General features: G+C 40.9%; 1 protein-coding gene and 1 non-coding gene across 7 annotated transcripts in view; both read right to left on the reverse strand.

Moving 5' to 3' along the window:
* Positions 1-7062: 7062 nt before the first annotated feature.
* Positions 7063-7135, reverse strand: trnaf-gaa (transfer RNA phenylalanine (anticodon GAA)). The gene has a single exon. It is a non-coding gene; the product is annotated as a tRNA-Phe (tRNA).
* Positions 7136-11218: 4083 nt separating this feature from the next.
* The window catches only part of LOC106518496 (probable G-protein coupled receptor 22), a 13773-nt gene continuing 6263 nt past the window's right edge, over positions 11219-18728 (reverse strand). The window contains exons 1-3 of one of the 6 annotated variants that reach the window (XM_014009809.1): positions 17790-17813; positions 17575-17655; positions 11219-14317 (exon numbers count right to left, since the gene is read on the reverse strand). In XM_014009809.1, the coding sequence (XP_013865263.1) occupies positions 12680-14212 (1533 nt within the window). In that variant the 5' untranslated portion in view covers positions 14213-14317; positions 17575-17655; positions 17790-17813 and the 3' untranslated portion in view covers positions 11219-12679. The other 5 variants (XM_014009813.1, XM_014009810.1, XM_014009811.1 and 2 more) reach the window with 5 other exon arrangements.

Raw genomic sequence — 18728 nt, forward strand, 5'->3', positions numbered from 1 at the left:
CAGATAATGAATAAATGGATTGAGATTCTTATGTGCAGATCAGGATTAAAGCCCGTTGCACGTTCCATCTCTGTGACTAATTGTAAAGTCCCAGATGTGAAGGAGAATGATAGCTCTGTTGGCTCAGRGTAATCACTGAATCATTCAGGAAGGTCAAACAAGTCCTCTTGGCTCCGGGTCTACACCATTATTTGATACTGGCCTGAGGCCACAGAGTGGTGCTACTTTCACTCCACAACACGAACCTGATATGGGTTTAATCTATGACCAAGAGTCTATTTTCATCCAACCTTTTGATCTTAGAGGAAAGCCCTTCTGTTCTTGTTTATTTTGAGGCAAGCATTAATGCARCAACACAACTTAAAGTAAAGGTATGAAATGACATGTTGCCGCAACTATTAAATATTTTCCAACACGTCATCTGATTTAATCAACACACCTAATCATAGAAGGACCTCCCTCTCTTACTACACCAGTGCTCTAAGTTGCCCTYGTTAAAGCATCACATGCCTGAACAATAAAGTAAGGGTTCATACGTGACAGTGTACAGCACAATTTAAATACCTTGAAAGGGTCAGCTCAGATATGCATGTGCATAAAAACAGAAGCATGCTATCTGAAGCAGACTCAGAATCCCAATCAAGTCTACTGYATAAGCAAACATGACGGTCCGTTTGGTGATTTAACATGAACTCACAGTTTAAAGAAAGTTAAGTTACTGCAAAAAGTTGGAGTGATTGCAGGATTAGATCCATACTGCTGTCACTTAGCAGTTTTACAAACCAGGGTGCACCCTTGTCCCTGCCTCTTGCCTGTTGACTGCTGGAAACAGGTTCTAGCTCCTCGCCAGCCTGAACAATATTAAGCAGAGATAGAGCTTCTGTCCCTTCACTGGTTCTGCTAAATCTACACAGCCTGTCTGACTGGTTCATGTGTAAACGATTAAAAAAATGCCTGTTGAACATCTGTGTGGCAATCTGTCAATCRGTCACCACCCTCCCATGGGTGGTGTATATGTATATCTTTTTTCACTTCTGACAGTTATTTTATCTTATGCACCCCAGTGCCAAATGTTTTATTGAAGTAATCTCACAAGTCATGACATGTCATGAAAAAGTTGAAYAAAATTGTGAACATGAGCTCAACGTGTGTCTTAGACTGCAGAGGATCAAACATCCTCAGCAGATATCAATAATCATGATTTACATGAACATTTCTTTGTGYGGTGCTTTATAAAGGAAAATAAATACAAAAACAGTGAAGAGATGTTTTTCCCTTCACTGTCTGAACATGCTTGTTTTCTGGATCTTGGCTCAGCTCAGCTGCTTTATGTGATCTGAATGTTTCTCTTTTAAAATCTGGTCCTCCTTGAAATCCTAGAGAGATGGTGGAAAAACCTGCAAATGTGTCATCCATGTGAGGAAAAAACTAAACAAAACAGGGTTTGACAGTGATGTACACAGAAACAAAGGACGAGAAGATAACAATTTGTTTTGCAAACACGACAATTGCCGACTTACGATGACGTCATCAAAAACAAAAGCACAGTCATTAACCTCGTGCCCTCTGTCAGTCAAGGATAAAATGTGTGAAATGGATAAACAAAGACTGATGGGTGTGATGTGTTTGTGGTTTCAGACTGAACAGTTTCCAAAAGGGACTGATGCACCTGCTAGTGTCAGTCTCTGTGGTCAGTGGTCATAMTAAGGTCAGTGACCTTATTATGGCTTTAAACATGGGAAATAAAAAAACTGAAGATGCTTGTTCCTATTTTGTGGCTCTGAACTGCATGAGACACGTTATAAATGTGCACAGGAAGGTGGAGCAGAGAAAAAGAGAAAGCTCAAACTTGGTCAAACCTAAAAGGGAGGGATGGAAATTGAAGTTGGCCTAATAATAAATCTCATTATCTCCTGAAAGACTKAAGTGGAGTGACAATGTCAGCTTGTCTGTTAATAAAGTATCTCATGAAGAACTTGAAAATCTTTAATAAAACTTGCAGAAAGAGATCGTTGGATGTGAAGCTAAACATGATTAATTCCATTCAAGGAGGCTGCCACAGCTGATGGGGCTTAAAATATAAAAAATGTCTAAAGTTCAGTCAGTTTTACAGATATTGAGAAACCTGAGAAACATTAACGACACATGTTTTAAGTGCTGCTATTTATTATAAATCTTTGCCTAAAACTTCAGCATCAGCCGTTGGTATCAACTGAACTGTTTTAACAAAACATTCAGAAATTAGATGTGCATCTCCAACTGATGACTGCTACAGCCAACTGATGTAAAAAACAGAAAAAATGGGTGTAATTCAGTCAATTTAGAAAATTATGAGCTAAAGTTTTGTCTGGTAGCTGAGAGTCATAAACACATTTACTCTGAGTGCTATTTGTTGCAATAAAACATTGTATAAAACTTTAACTGTTTCATCAACTCTGGTTTTCAGCAATGTATCTCATCAGCCACTGGAAAAGTCAGCATTTAGCTTATGGAGTCAATCCAGTAACTCAGTCAGATTTACAGATATTAAGTTAAAGTTTGATGGAGAAGTAGCTGAGAGTTWTTTATAAAACCAACACTGAGGGTGTCATCTTGCATGGCATCAGGCATTATTTTWAAGGTTTGACTACAACTGTAAATCTGTAATTTCTCAACGTAAAATGAAAACTTAGTTTAAAACTCTAAAAACAGCAGCTGACAGTTTTTTTYTCTTCAAGAAATGCTCGGCCTTCAGGTTTTCACACACTTCCTCGTTCAGCCCTTGAAAAGATTTTTATTTTTACTTCTACTACATACAAACTCGGTCTTGTCCGTTTGTTACATAACGTTTGAATGTCCAGCACATCACCAAAGCGGCATTGTTCAGCAGAGAACAAAAGCCAAAAGCCACGGCGTGCTTTACTCAATCGCTGCTTTAATAAAACTGACGCAGATCAGTACCCGRGCATTTGCAAAGGTCAGCGCCGGGCGGAGAAAGAACAACACCAATCAGGACAACTCCTCAGATTAACAGAGAAACAAGCCTCTATGATGTTCCTTGAAACTTGTTCAAGGAACAGTGAGTGGGTTTGTTACTCTCCACTCAGCCAGTCTGAGAAGACAATTCCCTCTTTTTGTTTCAAAGGACAAAAGAGAGGTCATCGTCTGTTCCCTTTCAGCCTCCTCTTGTCACATTTGGACCACATGTACAGCATCATGCTGGGCTCTGTCACATTAGCTCAACAAGGACATGATCGTAGAAAAACAAAGACATATTTTCAGCTCTGTTTATCGTTAATCATGTCGCACCAAAACAGTTGTGTAACTCTGATCCTGCGCCCTTTTTTAATATAACTTACAGTTTTATGAAAAGTCAATGCAATGACAGRACAACATACTGTACCTTGGAGGTGTCATGATTTGTGTATTTGTGGTTATTCTTTAAAGATTCTTTGTGTTTTAGATTTCTTGTTTCTCATGTTTTACTTTTTGTTTCTTGGACATCTTGTTGCTCAGTCCCTGTGTTGTATAGTTCACTTCTCTTCTTTTCTTAGACTTTGTTTGTGTTGCCTGTCGGTTTTTCCTGTCAGTTCAGATTTTTATTCGTTTGTCTTTTTTGTACTTTATAGTTTAATTTAGTTGATCATTCAAGCTCGAGTTGTTTACATTCTGGATTCAATTCCTCCWACTCACCACGACAGTTAAAACAGAAACTTGTAAGGTGCGACACACTTTACACGTATAGATTTTATTTATTTTTTTCATCAACATGTTTGACATCCTGGTAAAAGTAACTGGTTCGTGTATTTTCCAGCAGATAAGGTAATTGTACATCAGTAAATCATCTGCATGGTTACCTGCTATAGTTGTACAATTCCTTGTCATCTAATGAGTTCTGCTGCACCCCTATAATCCCTCCCGCTCCCTCAGATCAGCAGATTAACTTCTCCYGAGGGTCCCTAAAACCAGACTCAAACTCGAGGGGATCGATTTTTTGGAACGAACTTAGACAGTCGTCTTCACCGGCTGTTTTTAAAACTCGTCTTAAAACCCACTTGTTTTCTTTGGCTTTTGACACTGCGTTGTGTTGTCCATTTGTACTAGATTTTATTTTTTTATAGAAATGTTCTTGTTTATATTTTAGATTTTAAATTAGGTTTTAGGCATTTTATTGTTTTTTATTTCCTGCTTTTATTTCGTCTGTTTTTAAATTTTTTTTGTTATTAATATTTTAATTTTGATTGAGTTTGTTTTTGTATGAGCTGTGTTGGAATATTGATTCCGTCAGCCCTTTGGTCTACTATGATGCAAAAAGTGCTTTACAAATAAAGTTGGACTGGAGTTACTTTACACTGTGTAGAAATTATATTAAAGGAGGGGTATTATGTATTTTCCAGGTAGTTCAATTCCATACCACAATCAAGTTACTATGTTACCTTCAGKTGTTATTAAAATGCAGGATACACATTTTGGAAGCCCCCCTTAAAATCGTGCAGAAACGTATGAAACAACATGGAACTCATTCGACTTCATGGATATTATGGTAACGTTCATGTACTACGTGCAGTAATGCAGTAAAACAGGTATGTACTTTCATCTATYGTCAGGATGTTCTTTCTCCATTATTCATACAGGAACATTTCTCGTGACGCCAGTTTACATACAGCAAATAACAGAGGCTTTAACATAAATGCCAAACCGCGGCTCCACTCGCTTCATTTTTGAAATTCTCACTTGTCGTATATGAACTGCTGGAGGAATGATCTGTGCAGTTTATTTATTTATTTATTTATTTACTTGGTAATGAGCTAAATATTTGCCCTACAGGAGAACACATCATGTCTGCAAAAAAAAAAAAAAAAAAAAAAATACAGTCAACATTTATTTTATTTTGAAAAGCGTACACCAGTCCTTGAGCCCAGTTTGTACTCTTGGGGAAATGATGAAAGCACTGAACCACCCCAGAGGTTAGGGTTAGGTTTTATTTGCCACATGTGTTATAAAGAGTATGACTGAAAAAGCAGCTGCATTTATTTTTTACAACTAAAAGAAGTGTTATTCTGAGATCTCAGCCCTGTCTCCCTATAGACAGCAAACAAAACTTTTACTTCACTTTTTCACTACATTATGTTACCAGGTTACATAACCAGAGGAAGCTGTTTTTAATATTTGGGCTTTGATTCGGCAGCAGGCCGCTCCTCCCCTGACACTGATACAAGCCCGACTGTTTTGTTTCTATAAGAATAAATTACAAACTTTATTGTAGCAAAAACACATGATTACGGTAAGATTTTATTGCTTTTGTTTTWAATTTTTTTGTCTCACACACCTGTATGATTGTGTGTGTGTGACTGGACAGTGTTTATAAAAGTATTTTTTTCTTACTGCAACTGTAACCAGCTCACACGCAGATTATCTCTCTGCCCTGTGATGTGTAAAATCTGTGTGGCATCGTCTGATCTGGTTTGCAAACAGGACAGACGACGTCCTCACATCTGAGCTCTGTGTAGGAGTCACTGCTGCTCCACTTATGCAATCCTCAAGTCCTGCCAAATTAACCAGGACGTCTGTACGGGCCTACTTGGAAGCTACACTCCAGCACAGAATAGAGGTTCAGCTAATCTGTGGGTTTGTGCATCCGTCCGGACYGATCGCCACCTGCAGGTTCCCTCCAGCTAACAAAACGAACCGGTTTAGACTGACACCTTTAAAAAGGTTCTTTGGTGCTCTTCAAGAACAAAAAGAACAAAGTCACCAGGAAACCGGACAACAGGGAGCAGGCCACAGTAAAAAGGGGAGAGGGGGGTGATTTTATGTAACACCTCTCTGCACAGGATTACTCAGTAATGAAAATGTTTACAATGAAAGGGATGTGGGATTTTAAAAAGTTTTTCTTGTTAATAAAACTTCCTTATTGTAAATATATGTATATATTTTGTTATTTACATGCAGATAAACCAAGATGCACTTTATCGAGCATATTTTGTTGGTTTATTTAGATGCAGGAAAATGTTGCATGCGCACACAAACGCTGCAGCCTCTGCAGAGTCTGTGTTCATTATCAGCACATCGCCACAGACAGGCAGCGGGCCATTCATTCAGGCTTCAATGGGAATGACGCAAGTTCCTGACCTGTTTGGCGTGCCGTGTCCAAAACCTGTTCTTCTGGACTAAGGCCCACTTGTCTCCTCACACACACACACACACACACCATGACCTGGCATGCTTACATGAGCCACTGCTGAGGCACAGCCAGAACCTCGGAGAGGTCCAAGAACATTCGGTGATCTCTCTGAGGCACCTCCTGGCATCAGCTTATCTTGAAATCTAACACTGTCGCCTAATTTTTTGTTGTTAAACTAAAAACTGATGATCCATCAGCTTGTGTTTCCTGGTTCGGCAGCTCTCAGGCCCGCATTTTGTTATCCAGCTTGCGARGCCCACTTTTTGAATACTAGATTAGTGACAACAAATATAATTTCGAACCCCGCCACATGCAGAAAGAAACATAATTCAGCTGTTCTCACAGGAGCAGACAGGACCAGAAACACAGCGACTGGTGCAAGAAGTGGCAGAACGGCCTGGTCTTCCTGCTGAGGCTGAGGTCCCATGGACACATTTGATCACAATGTAGTGGTCAGTGTCCTTTATTTATTCTGCTATGCGCTGACCTGCTGACAAAAATACCAAGTGACTGGACAAGCTGGAGAAGAGGGCCAGCTCGGTACTTGTCAGGAAGCTGAGAGCTGTGGTGCAGAGGGACTCATGGGACAAACTGGAAGTCATGATGGACACGACCTCTGGCTCAGCAGAGGAGCAGCAGCAGGAGGCTGCAGAACTGACAGGTTCAACAGGTCTTACATCATCTCTTGTCCATWTTACAAAGTGGATGTTTTAACATTTTTATTTTTTTTACAACTATCTTTCTGTATGATATATGGAGTACTGGCTGGATCAGAGTATTTAAAAGCTATGCTTGCTTTAATGGTCTAATGATATTTACTCGTGATTAAAAAGAAATAATGTGAGTCTTAAAAATCTCCCAACAAAAACAATGACATTGCTCCGCAATGTTCACGCATCTGCCGAAACCCGGGATCGAACCAGGGACCTTTAGATCTTCAGTCTAACGCTCTCCCAACTGAGCTATTTCGGCGCGCTCGGCAATGTTCGGTAGTTTTCGGAAGACGAGTAAAGCAGACAGCCGACTGCATGTTCGAGTTGAGATTCTGCTGCCATCTACCGGCGATTGGTGTGAGGTTCAGTCGTTTCCGGGTGTACAGAACATGAATTGTAAGCAAATTCGAATTAATCTGAAACGGCAGGAAAAATTCATCTAAATAAATTAAAAAAAAAAAAAAACTATTTTAGATAAAGGAGATAAGCTCTAGGCTACTCCAATTTTGTCAGTAGTTTTAAAGTGCGTGTCTTAACCCCTTGGCCTACTATAGTCTACTGGCCTTATCTTTTCATATGCTATCCGAAACGATTACATTTATAATTATTTATACACGAGTTCCCCACCGGGTAGAATTATTTTTAGTAAAATATAGCCTACCTGATAAATGATTTAGACTAGGTAATGTACCAGGAAAATGAGTCACAATCGAAGTGAAAAATATAAAGAATGAAAGAAAAAAAAAAAACGTCAGACATCGCCAGTAAAATCACAATTAGATATAACTATTGTGTGTAACTAAAAACTGCTAATTCTTATGCGATTAAAAAAACTTGTTCTAATGGGATTTAAAGATACAAAATGATGGAGCAAKGTTGTAATCTTCAGTATACGCGCAGCCTTCTTACGACCACAATCAACACGTTTCTGTGCACTTCTCCCTAACATCCACCAGAGGGCGACATGGTCCGAGCCCGCTTCACGGTGACACGATTTGTCCTGATTATCCGAGCCACGGTATGACGTCATCCCCAATCAAACAGGTATTTTTGCAGGATGTGTGTGTTWTGGAATTATATTCAGTTTGATGAATGTTCAGCTTAAATACAAAAGTATAACCTATCATTTCCTATCTTTTTTCTGCACATTTTCTAGTGTTTGATTTCCATTATTTTAAACGCTGAATTTTTTTTAACTTGTAGTTTTTACATCTCATCTATAAATTTACAGATGGCTGCTTTATGTTTTTAACATTGCCTAAGTTAGGAATCCCTGGCTGCAAAAAACGGAGGGTAGAACTCCTTTGTACCCAGAGTCATCATATTTTTAAATTTCAAAATTTATAGTTTTAAAATTTCTTCAAACCTTTATAAATTGCTGCTTGTATGCTTTGACACTGTCTATGTGTTATATGTTGTGTTGTATGTTGGAAATGCTTGGCTGCAAATCAAATTTGGGCAATAAAGGTACTGAACTGAACTGAACTGAATCAGAACTTTGGTAACACAACACAAACGTAAAAATCAGACACATTATTTTGATTTAACAAATAAAYATTTAAGCTTAATCAATAAAAATGACATAAAACAAATTTACATTTCATGTAATCACACAATCTTGCAGAAAAACAACGGGTTTAATAAAACACAGCTGACACTTTTTTGTTTCTGCTTGATTTTTTTTTCTGACAGCTTTTCTGTTTATCATCATACCCAATGAAAAACAACATTCATCAATCACATTCAGGCTGGACTGTGCTGCAGCTGACAGATTAGTTTTGCAGGACGAGTGCTTTTTTTTTTAGTTTCCTCCATAAATTTTCAAACTGATTAAGTTCTGAGCACTTTTTCTGTTTTACTGCATGAATTTTGTCCTGAGAAATGTTTTCACATTCCTGTCAAGTCGTGTTATMAGCCTGAAGAATGACTTCATCAGAACCAGCAGACTTGTTTTTATTGTTTTTTTTTTATTTGTTAAGTGAGAAAAGGGCCGAAAAATATTGTGCACATGTTGTTTCCTGTATAATGACTCCCCTGCTCTTTTGAACATTAAGCTTCACTGCGTTCAGTTTTTTGTCCTGATCTTGTTTAGGCTGTTCCCTCTTCATGGGTGRCCACTCATCCTCCTCCATCTCACTCTGTATTCACGTCAATTGTCCTTTCTGCATATTTCTCCTCTTTGGGGCAAAAACAAGCATCTTTTGACAAATTCCGTGTTGAATTGTTGATAGTTGTCTCAGCAGTTTAGAGTCACGTTTRTGACAAGGTCCTCTGGGGGTGACCATCCCATATTGTTCACCAGGGAGAGGCAGAAACAAGCTCAGCATTTGTGTTGAGTGGCAGTTTACTTTATCAAAACCTGGGCTTCGTATTTGTTCTAAACTATAATTTGAAGTCAAACATTTGCATACCAAGCTTGAGCTCATGTCTATAAAGAAGRCAACAGCCTCTTGTTTAGTGTCAAGTAACAATAAGAAGTCTCATTATTCCATGTTTTTGCTGCTGGTTTCTTGTAAAACACATGATTAAAACAACTCATTTGCTCAGTAAGACCAAAACAAATTTTATTTTGTCAGAGTTGTGGATTATAAAGGAAGAATCTGAATTATATTTTTTGTCCATAATGACTTTTAGACAGGACAATAAGCACAAATTAAAACTGAGACGCCTGTAATTTGAGTTTGTTTCTGTTGTTTTGTTAGGGAAAGCCAAGAAGCAGTTCCAAACATGTAACTGTGTTAAAAAAATAACTCTTCAGGAAATTAATCAGGATGTTGTTTAACATCTCTTTTTGGAGCACTTGCCCTCCACACGTCCTTCTTAAAATATCTCAAAAATGTTTTTTTTTTTTTGCAGCAGCAGGATGTGTCAAATAAATGTGAATATATTTATTTATTTCTGTTTGGTGACACAGAGGTCATCCTGATGCAGCTGAGCTGCTCCTGTTCTTCTTATTGACCAGATTTAATAAACAATTTTTTTGTATATGTGGTGTTGTTTTTCCATTTACTTTTTCTCATGTTCTGAAAGGAAATGTGAGCTACCACCTATTCTTACCTGAAGTGTGAACTTTGCTTTCACCTCTAGAAAAAGCCCCCCCCACCCCACACACACACACACAACCTCTTGTTTCAAAGTGAGTCAGTTTTCCAGATGAATCAGATTCTCATTGATCTCCATCTCTGATGTCTTAGAAGCACGAGTCAAGACCAAAGATCTGATGAGCTCTTTGTGCTCAAAACAASACARAAAACTGCTTGATCTTCTCTAAAGGAGAGCACCTACAGTAAGATGGGGATCAAATGTATGTTTTAAGCCAGATCACAAGCTTTCACAAACATCACCAACTGTGTGGAGATAATAAAAATCAGGTCCCGTGGGGAYGGACTTGTTAAAAGCTTTGTGCTTGTCCCACAGAGCTCCCAAACACAAATCGTTAGGAGACAGTTTGCTCCAACTCCACATCATGACTAATCKTTTGCATTTGATTTTCCTTCCACTCTGCTTATAAAGTTTATTTCTGAGAAAAGATCAGTGACCTGCTGCGTTCTTGGTGACACTCAAGCCGAATGAAACAAATCGATTCTAAAAATATGCTTTGCATTTTCAAAGTCTCTTAAAGCAACAGGACACCAAAATGGATAYCAGTTTAAAAGCTGCTTTTTTAAACCACAAACCAAAGTTTGTTCATCCATGTCATTTGGTTTTGTTCAAATTAAAAAAAAAGAGATAAAATAAATCAGCTGAAGTATCAGCTTGATTTCTCTGCAGAATTAGCCCACTTTGCCCTGCAGGCTTCATCCCACATAGATGACCCTCTTTTTTTTTACTTTGGCTGCTCAGGCCTGAAGCACACGGCTCCCACGCAGCGCAGGGCCTACGCAAAGTTTTCATGCTCCTGAGTTGCTGTGTTCCAGGAGGAGGCCACTGGGAGGGTCACGTGACGATGAGAGCCAGGTGTGCACGCTTGGTGAACGTGGACGACCCCAGCTGGGACAGCTTCACGGGAGAAGACAAACAGCTCAGCAGCGCGGTTTGATTGTTAACACACCAACTGTGGCAATCCTAAAATTAACACAAAACAACACCCACATGTTGGCTGCTTTCTGATAGCAACAAATTAATACATGCACAAATACACTGCATTGTGCAAAAATACACTTATTGTCTCACATAAACAAACAAAACATGCTAAAATAATGACACGTGGTTTATTTTAAATTAAATGTTAGTATCATGGCTGCACATCATCCCCTTTTAAACCAATAAAATCTGAACCCGATCATTTGTCCAGCTTTACATCATGCAGTTCACAGAAACACAAGCACACAACAATCAGTATTTTATATTTATTGGTGGAATTCTCTGTTTGTTGTACATTCACGTAAAAACACCACCATGGTCAGTAAAGATAGCACATTCTTGGTGTACAATATATATTTACATTTTCCACATTATTTACATTGTTTTTACATTCAGAAATGCATTGTGATCAAATCATTGATCTGTTGTTGTTCTGCTGTAGAAATGGTTCATCTCTCGTTCCCCCCTCCATCAGTGAGCTGACCCATCAGATCATGTTAAACAGAAACGAGGCAACTGTGACAAAAATACTCCTCTAATTTAAAAAAAGAAGATAAAAGGTCAATCTAAATCACATTCAGTTGTAGAATTACATAAAATAAAGTTCAATCTGAGGATTAAATACATTATTCACACAAGTTCTCTCAAAATAAAACCATCAGGGTTTTTTTCTGCGTGCTAAAAACCCAAAACAAGCACGATGAAAACCTTAAATACAAATATAAGGTTTTGTTAGAGATATTATAATTGAGCTCCATGATTTATTCATTTTGAAGACCTCACATAAGATACTGTTGTGTTATTTTGTTTTTAAAGTCAGTTTACATCTTGTCGTCAGCCTGATGACGTCACATTTCTGTCAACATTCAATCTGTTCAATTTTGACCTTTTATTCTTGAGAACTCGTGTTTTGCATGTTTTACATTCAAGCTCTAGTCAGTGGCTGTAGGTGGATGTGCGACAAGGAGGGCGGGGGATCCAACTGTCCAACATCAGACAAGATGTTGCATCATTTTCTATCCAACTATGATGAAGAATTTAACAAGGAGTGTTGCAAAATCTTATGTAAACATTGGGATAAGTAACTTTCTAAAAACACAACCTAAAACCATCGAACTGCCTTAATCCAGATCCTCAGACCCCGCCCCCACCCCTGCGCACACACATGTTCCTTCTTTACAAATATCTAATTCATTCTCTTTCATAATAAAAGCATACAGTTAACTCACCTTTTCATAACAAAATAAAAGCAGGGTTCATAATAAACCCTTTCAAAGAAGCTTTCTGTGATTTACGAGAGCGAACATTGCTTTAAAAACCTGCCTTGGCTCTTCTGAGCAGGAGGCAGATCATACCTTCTTCTGGTTTGGATAAACACCCTCTTAAGAACAGTTATGTAAACCCCAGTCTTTGACAGAGAGCAGAGTCTATGCCTTCATTTGTTTGTTGAATGGTTCTCCTCAGCTGTGGAAGCGATGGGAGCCACAGTGACGGCAGCATCCTGCTGTAAATATTGCCTGAGGTGAGGAGAGCTGTGTTCGGCGGGGACTCGCTGCTGGTGTTTGTGTTAAAACATCTCCCAGAGGTAAGAAGAAAAAAAGTTCCTCTTCACTCTTCTTGCTCTGTTTTATTTTTTGCATCAGTGAGTTTCCAATTGGAACACCGCCGACTCTTTTGTGTTTCAGTTAAAGGTGCTAGCTGTAGTCACGTGTTTTTCATCTCACAGGGCCTCTGCCAGGCGGCGGTCAGCACCTTCGTTCGCTTCCAGACGCAGCTGTCGGCTGCTTTTTCTGTTCTCCACCCAGGAGTTGTGTATCACTGTGCCCCCTGGGGAGGGGTCTACCTGGAGCAGGGACACCACCCTCTTCTTGACTTTAGCGCGAAGTGCGCGGCGCAGTTTCTGTCGGGTGAAAGCGTACAGCAGCGGGTGCGACACGGTGGTGCCATAAGCCAGGGCCAGGAACCAGAGGCGCAGGCTGACCAGGACATCGCTGGGTCCGATGCCCAGGATCAGCATGTTGGTCACAGACAGGGGAGCCCAGCAGCCAAGAAAGGTGGTGATGATGATGAGGGACATCCTGAACACCCGCCTCTGGCGTTCCCGCCGATCTCGATGGCGCCGCACTGCCCGGCGCAAAGCGATGATCGCCGACACAGACGCCTGGACGCCCATGGGGGCTGGCAGGTGAGTGGCTGCAGCCGAGTCAGAGGTGACCAGTGGAGCGGCAGAGGACAGGGCAGGGGGGGAGGTAGCCGTCGGGGTGGGGGAGGGGGATGAAATGAGTGGAGGATGGTTGAGTTGTTTGGTTCCATCGCCGGTGCACTGTTCTCCTCCCGCCTCCTCCCATTCATTCACCGCAAGTCCTGTCGTCCTCTTTCTTTGTCTCTTGCGGCGCCTCCTAAACCTCTGGCTTTTCCTCATGTGAGAGCCGATGCGGATGTTTAACGCCCTCAGTATTCTGGAGTAGGTGAACAGCATGACTGCCACTGTGGTGAAGAAGATGGGCACCTGCAGGATCAGATGGTAATACATAGGCGTGCTCATGTGGTAGCCCTGACCACCCACACACAGGACCGTCCTGTTATGCCATGCGGGCACCGCTGTGCTGCTAACGTCCTGTGAAGACAAAGACAGGGGTGTCACCTGTTGCGTTTCCTCTTTTCCTTCCGCATCGGACCACTGCACCTCAAGGAAGGGCATGAAGAACACTGCAACCGAGGTGACCCAGACAGCAGCCAGGAGCAGAGCCGCCCTGCGTGTCGTTAGCAGCCGGTTAGCCGGTCGTACCGAGATGTCATATCGATCCAAGCTGATCACCAGGATGTTGATGGCTGTGGCGATGCTGGCGAACGTAACACATGCCTCGTGAAAGCAGCAGATCAAGGCCAGGTTTTGCCCTGGAGGCAGGAGCACGACCGCCAGAGTCAGGGGCACACAAAGGATGCAAACCGCCACATCCAGCACGTGCAGGTTGACTGTCACCATGTTGCTCACCGAGTCCACCAGGTTGGACTGAGAGCAGTAGAGCACCAACACGGTCAGGTTGCTGCTGAAACCCAGCACCAGCTCCAGCATGAGGAAGGCAGTGAGCGACACCTGGAAGCCCAGAGAGTATGGCATGTGCCAGAACATTGGGCTGATGGACGGGGTTCCTTCTCCATGCTCCTGACGGTCCTCCATGCCCTCCAGGCCAGCCAGTGTCCCAACCCAGTCAGCGGTGGCTGGGCCAGAAGCATAGGTGCTGGTCTCCATGATGACTCTTCAATATATTGTGTCTGGCATGCCGCTGATTGGTTCCCATGATGCACCAGTCTGAGCTTCCATGATGCAGGGGTGAAACGGGGCTTGTTGACAGTGCTGTGGAGATGAGAACACAATGCAGACAGATGAGAAATGCATCATGGGAGACAGAATCAAAACACATTATTCTCTTTCCTAATATGTCAGGGTTCCAGGCATAACTTTGGATGGAAAAGTTATAACAGAGATCATAACCCAAGTACATTTCCTACGCGTGCATTAATAAACTTCAGCTACCGCCGATCGAGCAAGCGCTGAATTATGCATCAATCCATCCCTCAATGAGCTGTCAATCAGGATCACTGGTTACCATTTTGTCTTAGCCACAGGCCGAGATGGGCTCGTAAGCTGCCAGAACCACAGGCTGCAGCAACACACAGTTCTGGAGCTCAGGGGAATGACCAAATTGAATGAAACTCATTTATCAGACTCACAGGCAATCAGCTGGCCTCAGAGGATCAGAAGAAACAACACATTCAACAAGATACACACAACTATGATGCTGTCTCTGCTGGCCGGAGACGACCTAAAGGACATTTCAAATACTTCAAGTGTTAACAGAGGAGGAGATTCCTGTGTTTTGTAACAGTGTTTGGTGGGAAAGTTGTAAATAATTAAAATCTTGTTATATATTCATATCATCCTGTTGTAGCTTTTTGAATAAGTTCAGAGAAATGACTAAATAAGGGAAGCTGATAAGCTAATGGCTAGTCCAAGCAGCAAGATCAAACTGGTCTGCTGCTACTGAAAAAAATAAATAAATAAAAATAAAAAACCCAGTCTCAAATATTTCAGAATGGTTCATATTTTATTTTTATAATGTTTTACCTCACTGCTGATTCTGCAAAACCTTGCTATTTACACGTGTTTCTGTTATCTGCAAAACCAAATATCAGCAACAACTAATAGCATTTTTTAATGCAGCCTGGCAGGAATATAATTATCTTTCTGCCACAGCGTAATGCACATTTGACGGTGTAAACTGTTATAAGCCAGTGTTTACATGAATCACTACAAAGTGCTTGAGATTTGTTGTTTTGTGATGGCAGCGATCCACTTTCATCCTGTTTGCTCAAAGAACAATCCAGTCAGAATTAAACTGCAGTTATTCAAAGAGTTATCTGCAACAAGTAAGATGTTAATGGTTCATAACCTTTCCACATAACCCCATTTGTAAAAGTTCTATGATTTTGTTTTGCACAAATGAAAAAGAATAAACTGTTGGTGATTTTTAACAGAGGTCAATATGTTATTTTAGTACCTATTTCTCAACAACCTTTTTTATTCTATCTCTTGGTCTATTCATAAATAACAGACATCTGATATGGTAACAACACTAAACTGTTTATTTCCACCTCTTATAACCTGTATCGCAGTCTTTCTTTATTGCGTCAACATGTTTTTGCTTGAAGCATCTTTTATTTATAGCTTGTGTCTCTTGGTGTGTTAAGAACAGAAAATATTGCCTCAAGTTTTACTCTTTTTTGTTGTTATAGAGATAATTTAGAAATAATAAAGGGAGATATATATAACAGGAGTTTAATTATATCACAACCATCTCTGGCTCCAGATCATTTTTTTCCTCCTCTGCAGTTGTAGGCAGGTTGGTGGTAGATTGTCTTAGATTAACAAAAGAAATGCTGAATTGTGCTGCGATTGGTTGTTTCACTGCAGCATTGTGGATGGTTTGTTTCTAAATGAAGCAGCTAAAGGATGCACTAAATGACTCAGTTGTGGACTTAGATATGTGGTGTGTTTAATGTTTTAATTAGAATTTTATAGTTCTGCAGAACAAGTGTGAAGGATTTTGTGATTCTTGGAAATTTAAAAGGGCAAATTTACCTTTGTAAACGATGAGCCACGCCCACTTTAGCCAGCCTTTACCATATCTGAAGAGGTGTCCGATACTGTTTTTCGAGGGTCTCTATCCTGCATGTTTTAGAGCAGTGGTTCCCAAACTTTTCAGCTTTTGACCCACAAAATAACAGTAGCAGAGACCTGAGCCCCCAACTATTTTTGGATGATAAACATTTATATCATGTCAACAAAACATGGGCATAACAATATTTTTATACTACATTTATCCATTTTAAATACACTAACCAACTAAGACAAAAATGTAACTAATTCCAAAAACCTTTTCAGGACCCCACCTTGATGTTTCRGGACCCCACTTTGGGTCCCGACCCCAACTTTGGGAAACACTGTTTTAGAGCATGGCTATTTAACTAAATTTCTCCAGAGGTCACAGTTACTCAACGCCAACAGGTCGGGGCCAGACATCCTCAGGGGGGTGCATCGTGGGGGATAGGGGCATTGCCCATTAAAACACTGCAGTGTATAAAAGAACAACTATTATTAATTTTTACCTTTTAATTTATTTTGTTGCATTGGATCATAAATTATAAATTATATGTTTACAAATTATTTGAAATTATTTTTAAATTTTATAAATTATTTACTTATTTATTGGAGGGGGGCTCATTGGTGGACCACATGGAAGTCATCTGCGAGCTGGATGTGGAATAGCCCTATATAGAGATTTCTTTGCTGCACACCTAATGTGAATAAAGGAGTTATTAACATGATTGCACAGAACTTGAAGATGTATTTCAGTCACTGAATCAGGTGTGCAGGACCAGAGAAACAAGGAAAACATGCAGGACAGCGACCCACAAGGACCAGGACTGGACACCCCCTGACTTAAAGTCTGCCCCTAAACATAGATTTATTGTTTCATAAAAATCCATACAGCCATTTTTGTTACTTAAACTACTCAGATCTATAGCTTCTTGATGCACTTACAAATAATTTAATACAGATATTGAGGAAGAAGTTACGAACTTGTGTTCTGAACACATAAAGCTTTTTTTTTCATAAGTTACAAAGCATTTCACATACAGTAAATTTAATTCAGTTCAATCCAAAACAGCCGCCAGAATAGTTTCAGAGCTTTGGTTCATAGTCTGATGATCCCTTCAAAACACGAGCAATTTTCTTTAAACAGAACTGACCCAGCAACAGAATCCAGCTCCCAGGAGACGTCCCTCCTGCTCCTGGTGGTATATATACGATATAAACAAGTCTGATGGCAGATCAAATGGAAAGAGACAGCATTCAAAATTGCAATTACAGATCCTGGTGAATTGGTGTGCTCATAAGGTTGTTGTTGTCAGGGTTGAGGCGGGCAGTGATGCAGAAAACTTTATCGCTGATCACTGCTCAGATCACTGGTTAGCAGGCTGTCATGGTGCATCAGAACAAGACGCATCACGACCAAAGCTGGAAATATTGCAATTGGAGAGGAGACACACCTCCAGTCAGTGCAGGTTGTTACAACGGGTCAGGCGTTGGGTCGCACCGCTGGTTGTTACATAACACAGTTAGATGACCTCCTGCATGGGTGAGACTGACGACAGTCTGATTTGAACGTACTGAGAAAATATGACTTCAAGTAGACACGCTTACTAATTGCTGTTTTTGCAAACACTATCACTTCAGTTTGACATTGCTTCTAGTTTTGCCTTACAGTTTGTTTTCGTCCGTCCGTCCGTTTTCTGCCGCTTATCTGGGGTCGGGTTGTGGGGGCAGCAGCCTAAGCAGAGAGACTCAGACTTCCCTCTCCCCAGCCACTTGGACCAGCTCGTCCGGGGGAATCCCAAAATGTTCACTGGCCAGCTGAGAAGCATAGTCCCTCCAGCGTGTCCTGGGTCTTCCTCTGGGTTTCCTCCCAGTGGAACGTGCCCAGAACACCTCAGTAGGGAGGCATCCGGGAGGCATCCTAACCAGATGAACCACCTCAAGTGGCTCCTCTCGACGTGGAGGAGCAGCGGCTCTACTCTGAGTCCCTCCCAGATGACTGAGCTTCTCACCCTATCTCTAAGGGAGAGCCCAGACACCCTGCAGAGGAAACTCATTTAGGCCACTTGTATCCGGGATCTCGTTCTTTAAGTCACTACCCATAGCTCGTGACCATAGATGAGGGTAGGAACATAGACCGACTGGTTAATTAAGAGCTTTGCCTTCTGGCTCAGCTCTCACTTCACCACGACAGACCGGTACAGCGCCCACATCACTGCAGACGCAGCACCAATCCGCCTGTCGATTTCCCGCTCCATTCTTCCCTCATTCGTGAACAAGACCCCAAGATACTTAAACTCCTCCACTTGGGGCAGAACCTCCTCCCTGACCCAGAGAAGGCATGCTACCCTTTTCTGGCTCAAGACCATGGTCTCAGATTTGGAGGCACTGATCCTCATCCCGGCTGCTTCACACTCGGCTGCGAACCGCTCCAGTGAGAGCTGGAGATCAGGATCTGATGAAACCAACAGTTTTTTTTTAGTTTAAAGTTTATTCATTTAAAAACAACACAAATTCAACATACAACAAAACACAAATCACAAATTAAATTAAATTAAAGATAGCAGAGGAAGAAATAATATTATAGTCTCTGCCCCACCTCCCCCCC

Source organism: Austrofundulus limnaeus, unplaced genomic scaffold (genome assembly GCF_001266775.1).
Source record: "Austrofundulus limnaeus strain Quisiro unplaced genomic scaffold, Austrofundulus_limnaeus-1.0 Scaffold62, whole genome shotgun sequence".
In the NCBI taxonomy this organism is placed as follows: domain Eukaryota; kingdom Metazoa; phylum Chordata; class Actinopteri; order Cyprinodontiformes; family Rivulidae; genus Austrofundulus; species Austrofundulus limnaeus.